This window comes from Crocuta crocuta, unplaced genomic scaffold, assembly GCF_008692635.1.
Source record: "Crocuta crocuta isolate KB4526 unplaced genomic scaffold, BGI_CrCroc_1.0 scaffold797, whole genome shotgun sequence".
Taxonomy (NCBI): domain Eukaryota; kingdom Metazoa; phylum Chordata; class Mammalia; order Carnivora; family Hyaenidae; genus Crocuta; species Crocuta crocuta.
The window spans coordinates 185148-201507 of record NW_027529224.1 but is presented as its reverse complement, the minus strand read 5'-3'; the positions used below and the strand labels follow the sequence as shown (position 1 = coordinate 201507).

The following is a 16360-nucleotide window of genomic DNA, read 5'->3' as shown; positions in this document are numbered from 1 at the left end:
TTTTTTTTTAATTATTGTCAAATTAGTTTCCACATAACACTCAGTGCTCATCCCCACAAGTGTCCTCCTCCATGCCCATCCCCCCTCCCCCCACATCCATCAGTCCTCAGTTTTTGTCAGCATACAAGAGTCTCTCATGGTTTGCTTCTCTCCCTTTCCCCCACCATTTCCGCCCTTCTTCTCCCCCTTGTTCCTCCGTCAAGTTCCTCCTAATCCTCCTATACGTGCAAACATATGATATTTGTCCTTCTCTGCCTTACTTATTTCGCTCAGCATAACACCCTCAAGGTCCATCCATGTTGCTACACATGGCCAGATTTCATTGTTTCTCATCGCCATGTAGTATTCCATGGTATAGATAAACCACATCTTCTTGATCCATTCATCTGTTGATGGACACTTAGGCTCTTTCCATGTTTTAGCTATTGTGGAGAGTGCTGCTATGAACATTGGGGTACATGTGCTCCTATGCCTCAGCATTTCTGTATCCCTTGGGTAAATTCCTAGCAGTGCTATTGCTGGGTCATAGGGGAGTTCTATTGTTAGTTTCCTGAGGAACCCTGACCCCTCACACTTGATGCAGTGTCTGAACATCAACTCTCAGCCTTTGGAGTATCTGGGGAGTGAGTGAGCCAGTCGAGCTATAAATGTCAGAGGAGATGGTATTCATCGTCATTGCCAGATAGACAATGTCCTAAATCATTTATGAATACCCTGCTTTGTTTCTCCTCCTCAGAGGATCTTCGGGGAGAGCTAGAGAAAGAAGAGAAAGGTAAGATGGTTCTTGTGATAGTGAGTTCACATTATTTGGCCATGTAGAGAATCTACCCCCGCCCATGACTATTTCTCTGGGCTTTGTGCATGACTGGTTCCTTCTACCTACCTGCCTCTGCCCTCCCCTCATCCTTGCCTCCCAGTTCTGGCTCCCTCAGGTCTCAGTGGGACGTGTAGGCCTATAAGTTGTGGGCCAGACACCTGGATGCACCTCTCTCCCCATCCCTCCACTCTAGACGGACAGAGATCTCTCCTGGGGAGAGGCCTTGTGTACAGGGGTCAGGCAAAGCAAGAGGAGATTGAAGACAGGAAGGGAGGAGGCTCTTACTACTCCAGAGGTCTGGGGTGAGTGGGATCCAACCCTGCAGGAGGGCAGACGAGGGCACATATTCCTGATGATGATGACTGGCCAAGCTATGTCAGAATTTACCTTGGAAGAATCTAAACCAAGTTAGATCATGACCCTCCTCTGCACAGAACCCTAGGACAGCCCTCTTCCTCAATAAAGTCCTTCTTATAGACTTCCAGGCTTCACAGGCTTTGACCTCACTGCACACTCTTCCCCTGGCTTACTCTGTGCAGCCACAACATGTGCTCTTTGCTGCTCCTGAAATGCACTAAGCACACCCCCACCTCAGGGCATTTGCACTGCATTGGCTGGGCCTCAGCCTCGAATATGCTTCTTCTAGACAGCTACATACCTGGCTTCCTCACCTCCTTTATGTATTTGATCAAATGCATACTGAGGCCTTTCACCTTCCCTGGCCACTCTAATTGAAATTACAGCCTTCTCTCCTGACTCCTCTCATTGTCCCTGTTTACCATTTATTGTCTCTCCTCCCTTCCCCCAAGAAAGGAAGCTACAGGAGTTCAGGGATACTGAACTGTGGGATTCCCAGGGCCTAGAGCAGTCCTAGAACATAGTACTTATGACAAGTGTGTATATTTTATGTTTTTATTATGAAAATTTAAATATATACAAAAGTAGAGAGAAGATCATAATGAATATTATGTTCTCATCATACATCTTCAGCTGATATTTTTCATAAACACCCCTACCCACTTCTTCCCACTGGATTATTTGGAAGTAAATCATGAATAAGTTATTTCCATAAATATCAGCATGTTCTTTCTAAAGATAGACTTAAAAGATAACCACAAAACCATGATCACAATTAGAAAAAGTAATGATGCTTTCCAATAGCTAGTGTTTGACATTCTCCAATTGTCTTTTAAATTGTATTTGTCTATCTGTTCAAATTGTGATCCAAATTAGGTTCACATATTCCATTTGTTTGGCTTCAACTTGTACATGTGGGGGGGGGACGGTGGGGGAGAAGTAACTGATGGGAACTGGGCAGGTGGTTTGCATGGGACGTCTCTCCCTGTCTCTGCCTACAGTGGAGCTGACCTTGGATCCCGACACTGCCAACCCCCGCCTCATCCTCTCTCTGGATCTTAAGAGCGTACGCCTGGGACAGCGGGCGCAGGACTTGCCCTGCCACCCACGCCGCTTTGACACCAACACGCGAGTCCTGGCGTCCTGCGGCTTCTCCTCTGGGCGGCACCACTGGGAGGTGGAAGTGGGCTCCAAGGACGGCTGGGCCTTCGGCGTGGCGCGAGAGAGCGTGCGCCGCAAGGGCCTCACGCCCTTCACCCCTGAGGAGGGCGTCTGGGCGCTGCAGCTCAACAGCGGGAAGTACTGGGCGGTCACTAGCCCCGAACGGACGCCCCTCAGCTGTGGCCACCTGTCCCGCGTGCGGGTGGCCCTGGATCTGGAGGTGGGGGCCGTGTCCTTCTACGCCGTGGAGGACATGCGCCATCTCTACACCTTCCGCGTCAACTTCCACGAGCGCGTGTTCCCCCTTTTCTCCGTCTGCTCCACTGGCACCTACTTGCGAATCTGGCCATGAGAGTCTTTGTCTGGCTTCCCAGAGAGGGTGAAATCATTCGAGGGTGAATGCCTCTCCCTCCCGGCTGCCCGTGGGAAGCAATGCTGCGCTCCGTTGGAGCCTCCTGGTTACTGTGGGCCTGCCCTCCAGACTGGCCCCAGCTCCTGCAGACCACAACATTGGAGAGAACAAGTGATTGTGGAAAAGTCTTCCGTGGTCAGCTGAGCGGGGAAGGAGATGCCTTGGACCTGTGGCGCCATCCTCTGCCTGTTGTCGACATGTGGATTTAGCCTGAGCTGTGAGGACTTGGAGGTGGGTGAAGACAGGAGTCCAGCTATTGACAGAGCTGTTTACCATCACTGGGGCTTACTACCTGGACTTAGCAGGGCCTCTGGTTCTGAAGCAGTACCAAGTCTAGTGCTGTCTCAGGCGTAAGGGGGAAAATTCAAGCCCAGCCAGCCAGGTTCATGACCACTTCTGCTTCGCCTTCTTGTCAGCTGCCAGCTCTTCCTTTAGACACCTGGATCCAGCAGAGCTGAGGTCATTTACTCAGGGAGGAGTACTGTACTCCCAGGTCAGAGAACAGCCTGGGACAGAACTGGAAGGAGATTCTTGACCTGTACGTGAAAGGAAAGCCCAGGACAATGGCATTTGTCATGGCTACCTTCCAATACCCCTTAATGTTGATACAGATACAGAGTGATACATACATCCTATGCCACAGTGACAGCCATGTGTTCTCACACATGCCTAAACCCCTTTCAAATGCCAAAATATAGTCTCCCTTGAGTAAGAAGACCAAAGGATATGGAATTTTGAAACATGATACAGCACTTATAATTTTACATATGCAACTAACATCAGCATGGGAATGCACAGAGCACAAACATGCCCCTGACATACCCTTTCTGGAACTTGCCAAATGTGTGCCAACAGCAGAGAACCCTGGTGCCAAGGTCTGCTCAGCCTGTGCCCTGGTGGGGTGTAATTCCCTTGGCTAATTGTTCCCCAGCTTCTTTTTGGGTGGCTCCTGGGAGGCAGTTGTGGGCAATTTCCTGTTTAGTTCTCCCCAGGGAAGGGGGATGAGGAGATGGAAATACAATCTCTGAGCTCATTTCTAGGTGGCTTAGCTCATTCTTGACTCCTCCAGTCTGAGTGCAAGAGCACAAGTAAAAGTAAAGCTTTCTGCTAGACTAAGTGATCAGGTGTGTTTAAGTGTGTGAGAAATGTGTGCACATGTGTTTATATTTCAGATTGAGGGGACAGGTGTGTGTGTGTGTATTTTGGAAAGGACTTTTATCAGCACGTGCATAGGTTTAGGTATTGCAAACAGACCTAGGTCAATTTGGTAATACCCTATTTTTCATTTGTTGTTAAATATTAGCCACTCCATAATTAGGTAAGGGTCATAGTTTCCCTCCCCCACTGCCTAACTAACTGGCTAGATGAAAGCTGGTCTCAGACCTAATTCTGTCCTGTTTAGACAGATATGTTGGCATGTGGGGACAGTGACAATTGAATAGCTTGGTCTGCAAGCATCATAGAGTTTCTGTGCTCTGTCCCTGAGATGCTTCAAGCACACTTTGCATACAGGGGTCTTACAGCAGAGGCATGACACTGTTCTAGAAGCAGACCCAGTGGACATAGCACCAGGCAGTCCGAATCCAAAGTCCTATGGGCTGGGGTCAGGATCATATAAATGTCCAGCCTACCGTATCATTGTATCACTCCAGAGGGTGAATCCTATGTTGGGTTCATACGTGGAGAAGGTGTAGAACACTGCAGCCAATCCACGTATTTGAATACTACTCATTTCCATAAGTCCCCCACCCCACTTTTTTTTTTTAACATTCACTTGCTAAATAGATTGCCTAATGTTATCATCAAGCTCTGATATTATCTGGGTTTCTATGGCTTTTGGATTGAGTATCACAGGTCCCTTTAAGGTCACACAACTGTGCTGAAGTATTGCAACACATATTATAGGTCACATAAGGTGGGTGTCTAGTGGAGATGCCTGTAGGGCCAGGTTTGGGGACTGTACGTACGAGTGACTGTGTGTATATTTTCAGCTTTTGTGTTTGTGAATGTGATTGTGTGTCTATTAAAGTATGTGTGTTTGCAGAGTTAAATAACTACATAGACATCTACATATCTGAAGAAATATAACAAAAGTTACAGTAACCATCACACATTGAGATATTCTCTTTTGGTCAACAAGGCAGTGCAGTGACTTTGGATGTCACAATGCTGGTGTGAGGATATGTGTGATTGTATGTAATTTTCTCTCCCATCATTTGGGATCCTAAGGTTTGTAAGGTGTTCGGGTCTCTGAAAGCAATGCCTGGCTTAACTTGGATCCTTCTAACCCCACCCATTAGTCCCAGATGCTTGTGAGTTGCATGAGCCTGTGCCCTGACAACAGACCCTCAAATAGCTTCTCAGCATACAGACTGGAGGGTACCTGTGGACCTAAGTCACCTGATCTTGCAGGAACCATAAAGCAGGGTGGGCCACTAGGTCAAAGTCCATCACTTACAGCAGCCACCATCTTTTTTTTAAATTTAAGTTTTTATTTTAATTCGAGTTAGTTCACATAGTGTTATATTGGTTTCAGGTGTACAGTGCAGTAGTTCAACACGACCATACATCACCCTGTATTCATCATGACAGGTTTACTCTTTAATCCCCATCACCTATTTAACCCATCCTCCCATCCCCTTCCCTCTGATAACCATCAATTCATTCTCTATAGTTAAGAGTCTTTTTCTTGATCTCTTAATTTTTCCCTTTGCTCATCTGTTTTGTTTCTTATATTCAACACATGAGTGAAATCACATGGTATTTGTCTTTCTCTGACTTANAATAATACAATATAGTACAATATAATACAATAATACTATATAGTATATACTATATATATAGTATATAATAATACATTATACTATATATAGTGTGTGTATATATATATATATATACCACTTCTTTTTTATTTATCAATGATGGACATTTGGGCTGTTTCCATGTTTTGTACAGCCACCACTTTCTGACCTTGCAGGCCTAGAGTTCCTGTCTCTAACCTGGACTCTCCCCCAACCCTCTATCTCCTCGGCCTTTAGGGACTCTTACAGAACCAGCACCTCCAGAGTTAAGGTGGGCCCCAAAGGTTGCCTTTTCCTAACTTGCCTAAAGGTCCCGCAGGGGCTAGGGCCCCCCGCAAACCCTGATCCAGTCCTATTCCCACCACCACCTCCTCAAACCGTGACCTTCTGATTTCTCCAACACACTCCTCAGCCTCTCACTCACTGCACACAGATAGCCCACCTTACCAGCCAGGACCTGGATTCCTTCCGAACAGGCCTACTGAAACCCTTACCCTAACCTCGGACTCTCATTCTCAAACACGATAAGCCTTGGCCCTCTCTATCCAACAGGACTTTGCACCAGACTCCCAAGCCCGGGGGAGACTGCTGCGCCCACTGGAGGCCCCGCCCCCGTCCACGTCCCGTAGTGCTTTCACCCTATATCTCTTACAGCCAGAGGGAGCACAAGATCTGACCTATCTCCCAGGATTTGCGGCTTGGCCTGCGGTACCGACACTATTTTATGTCGCCGGGGAGGCAGCGAGGGCCGGACTGGATTCTAGGCGGAGAGATTCCGGCCTGCCTCCTACTGCTTAGCCCCTCCCTATGGTTCATTGCGGCTGCGCGGCAGACGGTGACTATCAACTATCGTTGCGCAAAAGCAGGAGCCATGGCTGGCTCCATAGCTCAGGGGTTAGAGCACTGGTCTTGTAAACCAGGGGTCGCGAGTTCAAATCTCGCTGGGGCCTACGCATCTGTTTTTCCAACCTTTTCTGAAAGGTGGAAAAGCGGAAGACACTTGAGCCGATACGAATTTCAGCCTTTCTGGGAGGCCAGGCCTTAGGCTGAAATGCCTGTTCCTTGACTTTTAGATGTCCACCGACTAGAAGCGGCTCTACTTCTTGAAGAGCCAGGCCCACTGCGTCCGTATTGCCATCACAGGCTCCGTTGGCTCCGCGCGCCTTCGCCACATTGGTCCTTCGCTCGTATCCTTCGCGCGCTCTCTGCGAGTTCCTGGCAGGTCTTTCTGCCTCCCTCCTCTCATCCACTCAGGCCAGGGACTCGCCCTAGTCTCTCTATCTTCTTGGTTACGTGCGGACCACCTGTCTGTGCCCACCTCTCAACAACGCACCCTGGGAATCTGTTTTAGTCTGGAGGGCACTAGGTTTAAGCCTTAGTTTTAGCTCGCCATTGGTCTCCACAATCTAGCTTCCATAGTGAGGTGGTAGTCCAGTAGGGCAGGCACATAGGGGTCAATGAATCCCAGGAGCCCGGGACGCGCAGGTGCAGGAAGGTGCCGGTGAGCTCCCTGTCTATCCTGGGCGTGTCTGTCCGGGTCTTGAAACACTCTTGGCTCTTCGGATGGGAGAGGGCTGGTGCAAAGACCTGTGGCCCCCACCCATCAAGATCCCCACCTACTCCCTTCACCTCTTCTCCAGCATCTACCCAGGTTTCCGCAAAGTGGTTTTCTCCACTCTGTTGCACCGGACCGGGGTTGTTTTCGAAACCCGAATGGCTCTGGAGCGCTGCCAGGAGTCAGCCGCGCTTCCACGTGGGGACCTTTCTGAAGGTCCCGTTTGACCTGGAGAGGACTCCTGCGGGCTGGGATAGCGCGGCGAGGCATGGTCACGCCTCTGCCTGAGCCAAGGCTGCCTAGTCGGGTCGAAGGCCCGTGGATGCCCCAGAACCCCTCTGCCTATCGGGCAGCGCCCCGTTGTTCACTGGGGATTTAGATTCATTTTGTACACTTGACTTCCTTTAACAGCATAAATAAATAAAACTCAGAAGGTCAGCAGTTCTGTGTTTTTATTGTTTTGTTTAAAAGAAAAACTAAATGGTTAAAAGACCAGAAGTAAATGCGACAGGAAGTCTCTAGGGCAGGTGTTACTAATTGTGGACGTTTGTTCGCATTTTCTTTATACAATTCCATAAAGAGAAGCAAATGCTTACAACACTGAGCTGGTAGTAATGGAGGCCAAGGAAACACGGTGGCCTAGGACAGAAGAGAGCCCATCTAACCTTTGTGCGTGCAAAAGGAGATGAGGACAACGCCAACGCCGAGTGTCGAAGAGGCGGGTTAGCATCGTGTTTTCTAAGAAAAAGGCCGAGAGGAGCGGCTAATGGAGGGGGGTCAATGCTGAGAGATGAGCAAGATTGTGGAGTGGCAGTAGAGAAATTAGCACTTTTTTTTTTTAACCTTGGAATAATTTAACCACCATTCGTCTCTCACTCCTTTTTTATAACTTCCATTGTGTAGGAAATTTCTCTGCTGGCTGCACAAAAATAAACCTTTGGACCAGCGCTGAGTGGATTTTCGTGAATTTTAATGCAGGGAATCAGAATCACTGTTGTTTTTGTTTGTTTGTTTTTGTTTTTTTTGCTTTTGTTTTTGTTTTTACTACTGAATAACCCAGTGCGATTAAAGCTCTTTTAGGGAAAGCAAGCCTGAGACGAGGGCGGGCAGCGCCCGCACATCCCAGGTCCCTGGTTCGGTGGGAGCGGATGGCTGCTCCAGTGCAATCTCGGGACAAAGCGCGAGGACGAAGATCCGGGCACTCAGCCTTCGTGGCCAGTGTGCTTGCGCGCTCTAGTGCGAGCCTCCCGGGCTGCGCACCCACAACCGCAGCCAGTCACACCAAGGGAGCGGTGTTTCTAGTCATCTTGTTTCTGCATACGCTTCCTACATTTTGTGAAGCTTTTACAAATAAGTGTGTGCTGCTTTTCATATTTTCATAAAACAAAAAAAGAAAAGCTCTCGCCCTTTTACCAGGCGCCACACCAGAAGGGACTACCTCGACTTCATTTCTCTGTCGCGGCTCAGGACTCAGTCCGTCCCGCTCGCGTCCCCTCCAAACTCGGCGCACGGTTCTCTCCAGGAGCCCTGGGGTTCCTCCCGGCCTCTGCGCCCCGACCCTGGGGCTCCAGACTTGTGCCTTGCTTGGGCTCCCTTGGGCAGGGGCTCCCGGTCCCAAAGCGGAAAGGCGACCCTGCCTGCTGCCAGTAAGCCGCTTTGGATTCCAGATTACAGAGGGACAAAGGGACACTGACCGTTTAAACTGGGAGAGCCGCCTACGGATGAGATTAATGGCGGATGCCGAGACCGTGGAGCCGGGGTAGGTCGGTCGTGGGAGACTCAGATCCAGAAAGCAGTTTCAGTATGTCAAAAAGAAAAGTCCCTAGCGGTGATGGAATTACTCCTTGGAGAGTCAGATTATAGACTGACAATAAAAAAGGACGCCGGGTGGCTCGTTGGTCTAGGGGTATGATTCTCGCTTTGGGTGCGAGAGGTCCCGGGTTCAAATCCCGGACGAGCCCACTTTTTCAATTCCACTAACTTTCTGGCTAGGTTTCTTCTTAACGTGGACGCTTATGGTCTTGAACAGGAACGCACAAGAGTCCCGGATGGCTTGGGGGTTGGGAAGAACAACAGGTAGAAGAGTGAGTTGAACCGCGCTAGAACTGAGGGTGGCAGGTGAAAGATTGGGTGCAGAGCCGCTCACGGTTGTTTTACGTGGATAATGGGACCTGTTATTGTCATTTCTCAGCCGTAGAACTTCACATGTAGTGTAGTCACGGGGGCTTTCTTCACAATCAAGAACCTTACAGGGAGACCTTCAACGCAAGTTTACCGTAGTGTAGTGGTCATCAAGTTCGCCAAACACGGTAATGGTCCTCGGTTCGAAGCCTGGGCGGATACGCTATAGGCCGCTTTGTTTTCTTTTTCTTATTAAAATTTGGAGACTATGAATCAAATTTGGTCCCTGCATAGAATATCCACCATCATCTACTATTTGATATGTATTACTTGGGGGTACGTTTGGAGACTCTTGAGACATACCTAGCTCCATTTCAGGACTTCGACATCACTTCTGCTTGTACAGAGATGCGCGCTCTTCCAAGATGGAGAGCCGTTTTTCCACCTCAGCCACGTACGCCTGTAAATACCTGATCCCAACCCACTTACTGTCTAGGACACCAGAGCACACAGAGACCGCACAGAGCACCTAACATTCCTTAGCCTTACGGGGCTAAAACGGAATCCTAGACACTGAGGATGGAGCGCTCCCAATTCTGTCTTGGGTTCCTCTTTTGTGACCCAAAGCAAAGTAGCATAAACAATGTTAGAAAGTTAGTAGCGATGGGATCCAAACCCACGCCCTCGAAGAGACTGGAGCCTTGATCCAGCGCCTTAAACCACTCAGCTACACTACCTCGCTTTGGAGTACTCTTGGGTGTCTTCTTTCACTGCTGATAACTTTTCAAGGGTTTTTGAGGAAAAGGAAGTATTCAGGAAAATTTACAGGTTAGAGTAGAACCATATCCCGACTTTCAGGATTAGTTTAACCAGAGCCACAGGCATAGAATCTAGGCTCCACGAACGCTGACAGAGAAGGATACGCGAAGCACCCCAGGACTTGGTTTTGGGAAAGACACTCAACAAGTCACGCCCACCTTTCACTTTGGGGGATGGGCCTGAACGCAGGGGAGGCCTTCTATAATCTCACCTTGTTTTTAAATTTTTTTTGAATTAAACTGTGTGTATTATTTTCAGAAATTAAATAAATGAGAAGAACCTTGCACCCCCTCTTAATTTAAAAAAAAATAAATAACATTTTTTGGTTGGCAGTAATACTAGCACTTTCAGAAGTGGCCGAGATCTCAGAGGCCTCCACCTGTGCAACTCTACTACCTGAGATTTCCCTCCTTTTATTTTTATTTTTAATTAATTAATTAATTAATAACAGCACGCAAAAGTTTATTAGAGTACAAGATTAGAAAGTAAGGATAGTAGGAAAGCTCTCTTTACAGAGAGGGGACATTCGAAAGTGAATGCCCCGATTCCATACCTTTTAAACAAGGGTTCGGGCTGGAGGTGTGGATCTTGAGAAAACATGCTAGATGGAATTCTATACAGGGAATCCTCCGTTCCCTCCCCACTATAAAAATCCATTTAAAAAAAATAAAACCACCTCGGCAAATCCAGAAAAAAATTAGAAAAAAAATTCACCAGAAAACCCGAAATACTTGGTGATCAGTATCAATATTTTCCATTAATTTTTCTTGCACCAGTAAGCCTACCTGCTGTAGATACAGATTCGAATCATGTATTCTGTTACAGCAGCTCGAACAGACTTCAACGAGTTTACTGTTAAAAACATCAACAGATTTCACTGACATTAATACTGAACAAACGAAGTCAGGCATTAAAGATCCTATTTTCTGTTGATTGCATACTTAAGACATTCAACCATGAGCAAAACTCTGCTGATAGAAGTTAGAAATGGTGTTACCTCGGGGGGAAAAAGTACAGATACTGACTGCAGAGCGACAGGAGGAAACATTTTCAGGTGCTGGGAACATACTGCCTGATCTGGGTGATGGGCACGTGTGTGTATGTATTCACTTAGTTGTGTACTTAAGATCTTTGCACATATAAAAATATTTGTACAACAAAGATACTTTTCCACAATAACAAGTTTTTCTTTTTTTTTCTTTCATAGTTTATTGTCAAGTTGGTTTCCATATAACACCCAGTGCTCATCCCAACAAGTGCCCTCCTCCATGCCCATCACCCCTTTCCCCTCTCCCCTACTCCCAATAACAAGTTTTTTAAAAGATGAGTTCATTAATTCAAAAGGTCATTGTATTAGTTTTTTATTGCTGCATAACAAATTATCACAAATATAGTGGCTTAGAACAACACAAATTTATCATTATACAGTTTTGGTGGGTCAGGAGTCTGGGGACAAGTTAGCAAGGTTCTTTCCTCATGTTTCACCAGGTGAAATCATGATGTTGCCCATTGCTGCCATATTCTCTGAGGCTCAGGATTCTTTCCCAACCTTACTAGCTGTAGGCAGAATCTAGTTCCTTGTGGTTGTAGGACTGAAATCCCCATTGCTTTGCTGGCTGTTGGTTGGATGCTGCTGCTCTCAGAACCCCCTTGTTGGCTCACTGGCCCTTTCACAATAGGACAGTTTACTTTTCCCTTGAGGCCAAGAGTGTAGCCTCCTCTAGTACTTTACTTTTGTCTGAAGGTTTCACCTGATTAAGCCAGGCCAATACATCATGATTTGCCTTTGGATTCATTCAGAGTCAACTGACCAGTGACTTAATTACATCTGCAAAATTTCTTCTTCCATAAAATATATCATGATCATGGGCATGCTATCCCTTCATATTCACTCAAGGGAAGGGGAGTATCCAGGGTATGTACACCAGCATGGGAAACTTGGGGCCCATCTTTGAATTCTGCCTGCCACAGTTACAGACACAAGAACCAGATATGGAAACATCCCCCAGAAAAAAAGAACCTTTCCAAGTTCCTTCAGTCTTTTCGTTTTAGTAACTTGTTAAAAACGTTACCCTGCAGTGAAGAGAAGGAGTTCTGGCTTTCCCTCCTTCCCGTGTGTCAAGGCTAACTTTCTGTTTTCATTTGGCAACATGAGACTAAATGCACTTGCTGTTACACTGCACCGAAGTGGGCAGAAACAGAGGCACCTTGGCGCTGTCCCTGCTGCTTGTGTCATGTGGGTGGTCAACTTCCTCCCCTGCTCACGCTGCTCTCCTAGAAATAAATAAAACATTAAAAAAAGAAAAAAAAGAATTACTCCATAAATATGTGCACAGTATAGAAAAATTAGACAGGCATAAGAATAATTAGCATAAAGAAGCATAAAGAAAATGAAAATCACCTTCAACCATGCCACCCAATTGTTAATATTTTGCTTTAGAGCTTTTCAAATTCTTTTCATGCATATTTCAATACACACACTATTTTAACAAAAATGGTTTGCACTGTCTTGTAACTTGCTTTGTAAAAATACTCAGGAAGTGTAATTATTATACTTTCATGCCATAAATTCCTGCCATTTCACCCTACTTTTATGAAATTTTAAACAGGGAGCAATAGGCAAAGGAGGTGGGGCAGGTGTAGCTCTTAGGAATTAAACCAAAGAAGCTCATTTACATATGTCCTCTTGGTAAGCCAGTCAGAGAGAGACAAATACCATATGATTTCACTCATATGAGGAATTTTTCTTAATTCTGTTTGTTTGTTTATTTTCACTCATATGTGGAATTTAAGAAAAAAACAAATAAGCAAAGGGAAAAAGAGAGAGAGGCAAGCCAAGAAATAGATTCTTAACTGTAGAGAACAGATGGTTACCAGAAAGGAGATGGGCAGGGGGTGGGGGGAATGTGTTAAATAGGTCATGGGGATTAAGGGGTCCACTTGCTGTGATTGGCACCTGGTGGGTGTTGAATAAAAGCATTGAATCACTATATTGCATAGCTGAAACTAATACTACACTCTAAGCCAACTGGAATTTAAATAAAAACTGAAAGAAAAAAAAAACATGTTATTTTGTACTTGTCCACAGCTCCTTCTAAGAAATTTCAAGTGGCTTTAAAAGAAGCCTTTCACCTTTTACCCAGAGGCTAGTTAAAGGAATTACTGCAACCTGTTAGCAGGGGCTGTGTGAAGAGTCAGGAGATAGCTCCAAAACTCACTTGTTGAGATCCCCTTGCACATGAGCATGACAGAGACCAATCAACTGTCTGATTTTCTCAAATAAAGGCACATGTAGGATTTATAAGAGAAAGAGAAGAGAAAGGAGAGAAACATCTCAGCCAGTCTTAAAAGGGAACTTTTTCTCATTGGTAACCTGCTTAGCTGGAGGCTATCCAAGTGTAGAGCTTGCCTTGAATGGGCTGACTGAGCTTATGGGGAAATGATTCATTTATTTCCGGTTTTCTCCAAGAAACAAACCAAACTGTGAGTACTCAGCTGTTGAGGTATGCTGTAACTCTGTAATGCTTGTGAAATGCAGATCTTGTCTGCACCACTTTCCTCATTATAATTCTTCAGAAATTACACACAACTTTTGTTTCTCAGCTATGTCTAAAAGGAATACAACAGAATTTAGCAGTTTATTTTTTAAAAACAAAACAATTTCCAATTATTCATGTCTAGTATATAGAAATGCAATTTATGTTAGCTATCAATGATGTATCTTGCAACTTTGCTAACACATTTAGTTCCAGTATTTTTGTGTATGTGTGGAGATTCTGTTGGATTTTCCCCACAGATACTACATCGTTGTGACAAATGAAAATTGTACTTCTTCCTTTCCAATCTGGATGCCTTTAAATACTTTTCTCACCTTGTTGCACCAGCTAGAATGTTTAAAACAATCTCAAATAGGGTTTCCTGGATGGCTCAGTTGGTTAAGCGCCTGACTCTGGCTCAGGGCACCATCTCACAGTTTGTGGATTTGAGCCCATGCATCGGGCTCTGTGCTGACAGCTCAGAGCCTGGAGCCTGCTTCAAATGCTGTGTTTCCCTCTCTCTCTGCCCCTTCCCTGCTCACTCTCTGTCTCAAAATCTGAATAAAATTTTTTGAAAAATCCTAAATAGAAGTGCATGGAAATCCTTCTTCCTCTTTGGGGGAGAAAAAAAAAGAAAGTAGAACATTCCTATGAGACCTTTGTAAACCTAACTGGCATAAAGTGGAGAGTACTGCCCACTTTCTGAAAGTTCAAGTTACACTACTTTGCTTTTACGAAAGACCTGGACTAGTATGGTCACAGCTTTTTCCTTAAAAATGAAATCTTCTTTGGATTTCTTTTGGTTAATGAAAACAGGTACTGATGTAATATCTGCTACATTATCAAATATACAAATATCAAATCATTATGTTGTACACTTGGGGGCGCCTGGGTGACTCATTCGGGTTAAGCCTCTGACTTCAGCTCAGGTCATGATCTCAAGGTCTGTGGGTTCAAGCCCCGAACTGGGTTCTGTGCTGACAGCTCAGAGCCTGGAGCCTGTTTCAGATTCTGTGTCTCTCTTTCTCTCTGCCCCTCCCTTGCTCACACTGTCTCTCTCTGTCTCAAAAAGAAATAAACATTTAAAAAAACTTTAAAAAATTATGTTGTACACTTGAATATAATCTTATAAGTCAATTATACCTCAATAAAAAAGTTACGAATCCAGAAAATGTTTTGCGTAAACTATATAATTTGTTGTTTAATCATAAACATTATGTAAGTTTCTACTGGAGAATAAGTAAAGCCCATTTTTAAATATCCCTAAAAATAGGATATTAGAGTTTGTCAAATGCTTCTTCTGAATTTATTAGATAATCTGATGGTTTTTCTTTTTTAGTCAATATGGTGAATTACATTGATTGATTTTTCAAATGTTGACCTGGCCTTTATCAGTAGCTGAAATTATCTGGGTCACTCTTTGGTTTTCTTTTTTACTGTCTGGCTCTCCCGTGTGTGTAAGCTCCTGTATCCCTAGATCCTGCAGAGAGTGCTGTTCTATAACCTATAACTCTCAGCTTTATTGAGATATGATTGACAAATAGAAATTGTAAATATTTAAGGTATACAGTGCAACGTTTGATGTACACAAACATTGTGAAATAATCACCACAATCAAGCTAATTAACATCTCTATCACCTCGCATAATTTTTTTTGTGTGTGGTGAAAACATGGAAGATCTACTCTCAGCAAATTTTAAGTATACTAATATACATATTTTTAAAAGTTTATTTATTTGAGAAGGAAACAGAGAAACCACAGTGGAGGGGTAGAGAGAGAATCCCAAGAGGCTCTACAAGGACAGCAAGAAGCCTGATGCAGACTTAATGAGGATCCCTATCTCTTGAACCGTGAGATCAGGACTTGAGCTGAAATCAAGAGTCAGAGGCTTAACCAACCTAGCCACCCAGGAGCCCCTACAATATATTAAATATGTCATTATGCTGTACATTAGGTCTCAAGAACTTAGTCATCTTATAACTGAAAGCTTGATCAACGTCTCCTGTTTCTCCAACTCCCAGTCCCATGTAATCTCAACTCTATTTTCTGTTTCTTTGAGTTTGACTTTTTTAGATTCCTCATATTAGTGAGATCATGAAGTACTTAAATAAGTGTCTGGCTTTTTTCCTTTAGCATAATGTCTCCCGTTTTCATCCATGCTGTCATAAATGGCAGGATTTCCTTATATTTTAAGGCTGAGTAATATTCCATTAAAGTATAATATATTTTCTTTATTCATTCATCCATTAGTGGATACTCTGACCCTCCCCTGCTCATGCTGTCTCTCTCTCTCCCAGAAATAAATAAAACATTAAAAAAAATTTAAATAAAAAATAAAAAGGCTGTCTTTTTTCCATTGGATACTCTTTCCTGCTTTGTCAAAGATCAGTTGGCTGTATACTTTTGGGTCCACTTCTGAGTTCTCAATTCTGTTCCATTGGTCTATGTGTCTGTTTTTGTGCCAATACCATACTGTCTTGATGATGACAGCTTTGTAGTAGAGGCTAAAGTCTGGGATGGTGATACCTCCCGTTTTGGTTTTATTTTTCAGTATTACTTTGGCTATTCGGGGTCTTTTGTGGTTCCATACAAATTTTAGGATAGTTTGTTCTAGTTTTGAGAAGTATGCTGATGCAATTTTGATTGGAATTGCATTGAATGTGTAGATTGCTTTGGGTAGTAATGACATTTTAACTATATTCATTCTTCCAATCCATGAGCATGGAATGTTTTTCTATTTCTTTGTGTCTTCAATTTCCTTCATAAGTTTTCTATAGTTT

At 44.6% G+C, this 16360-nt stretch overlaps 1 protein-coding gene and 2 non-coding genes across 5 annotated transcripts in view; all 3 read left to right on the top strand.

Moving 5' to 3' along the window:
• Positions 1-3780, top strand: part of TRIM7 (tripartite motif containing 7) — a 13102-nt gene extending 9322 nt beyond the window's left edge. For all 3 annotated transcript variants that reach the window (XM_077758377.1, XM_077758376.1, XM_077758379.1), the window contains 2 exons: positions 737-772; positions 2176-3780. In XM_077758377.1, the coding sequence (XP_077614503.1) occupies positions 737-772; positions 2176-2687 (548 nt within the window). In that variant the 3' untranslated portion in view covers positions 2688-3780. The remainder of the gene's footprint in view (positions 1-736; positions 773-2175) is intronic.
• Positions 3781-6425: 2645 nt separating this feature from the next.
• On the top strand, positions 6426-6498 carry TRNAT-UGU (transfer RNA threonine (anticodon UGU)). Its single transcript has one exon. It is a non-coding gene; the product is annotated as a tRNA-Thr (tRNA).
• Positions 6499-8992: 2494 nt separating this feature from the next.
• Positions 8993-9064, top strand: TRNAP-UGG (transfer RNA proline (anticodon UGG)). The gene has a single exon. It is a non-coding gene; the product is annotated as a tRNA-Pro (tRNA).
• Positions 9065-16360: the final 7296 nt, after the last annotated feature.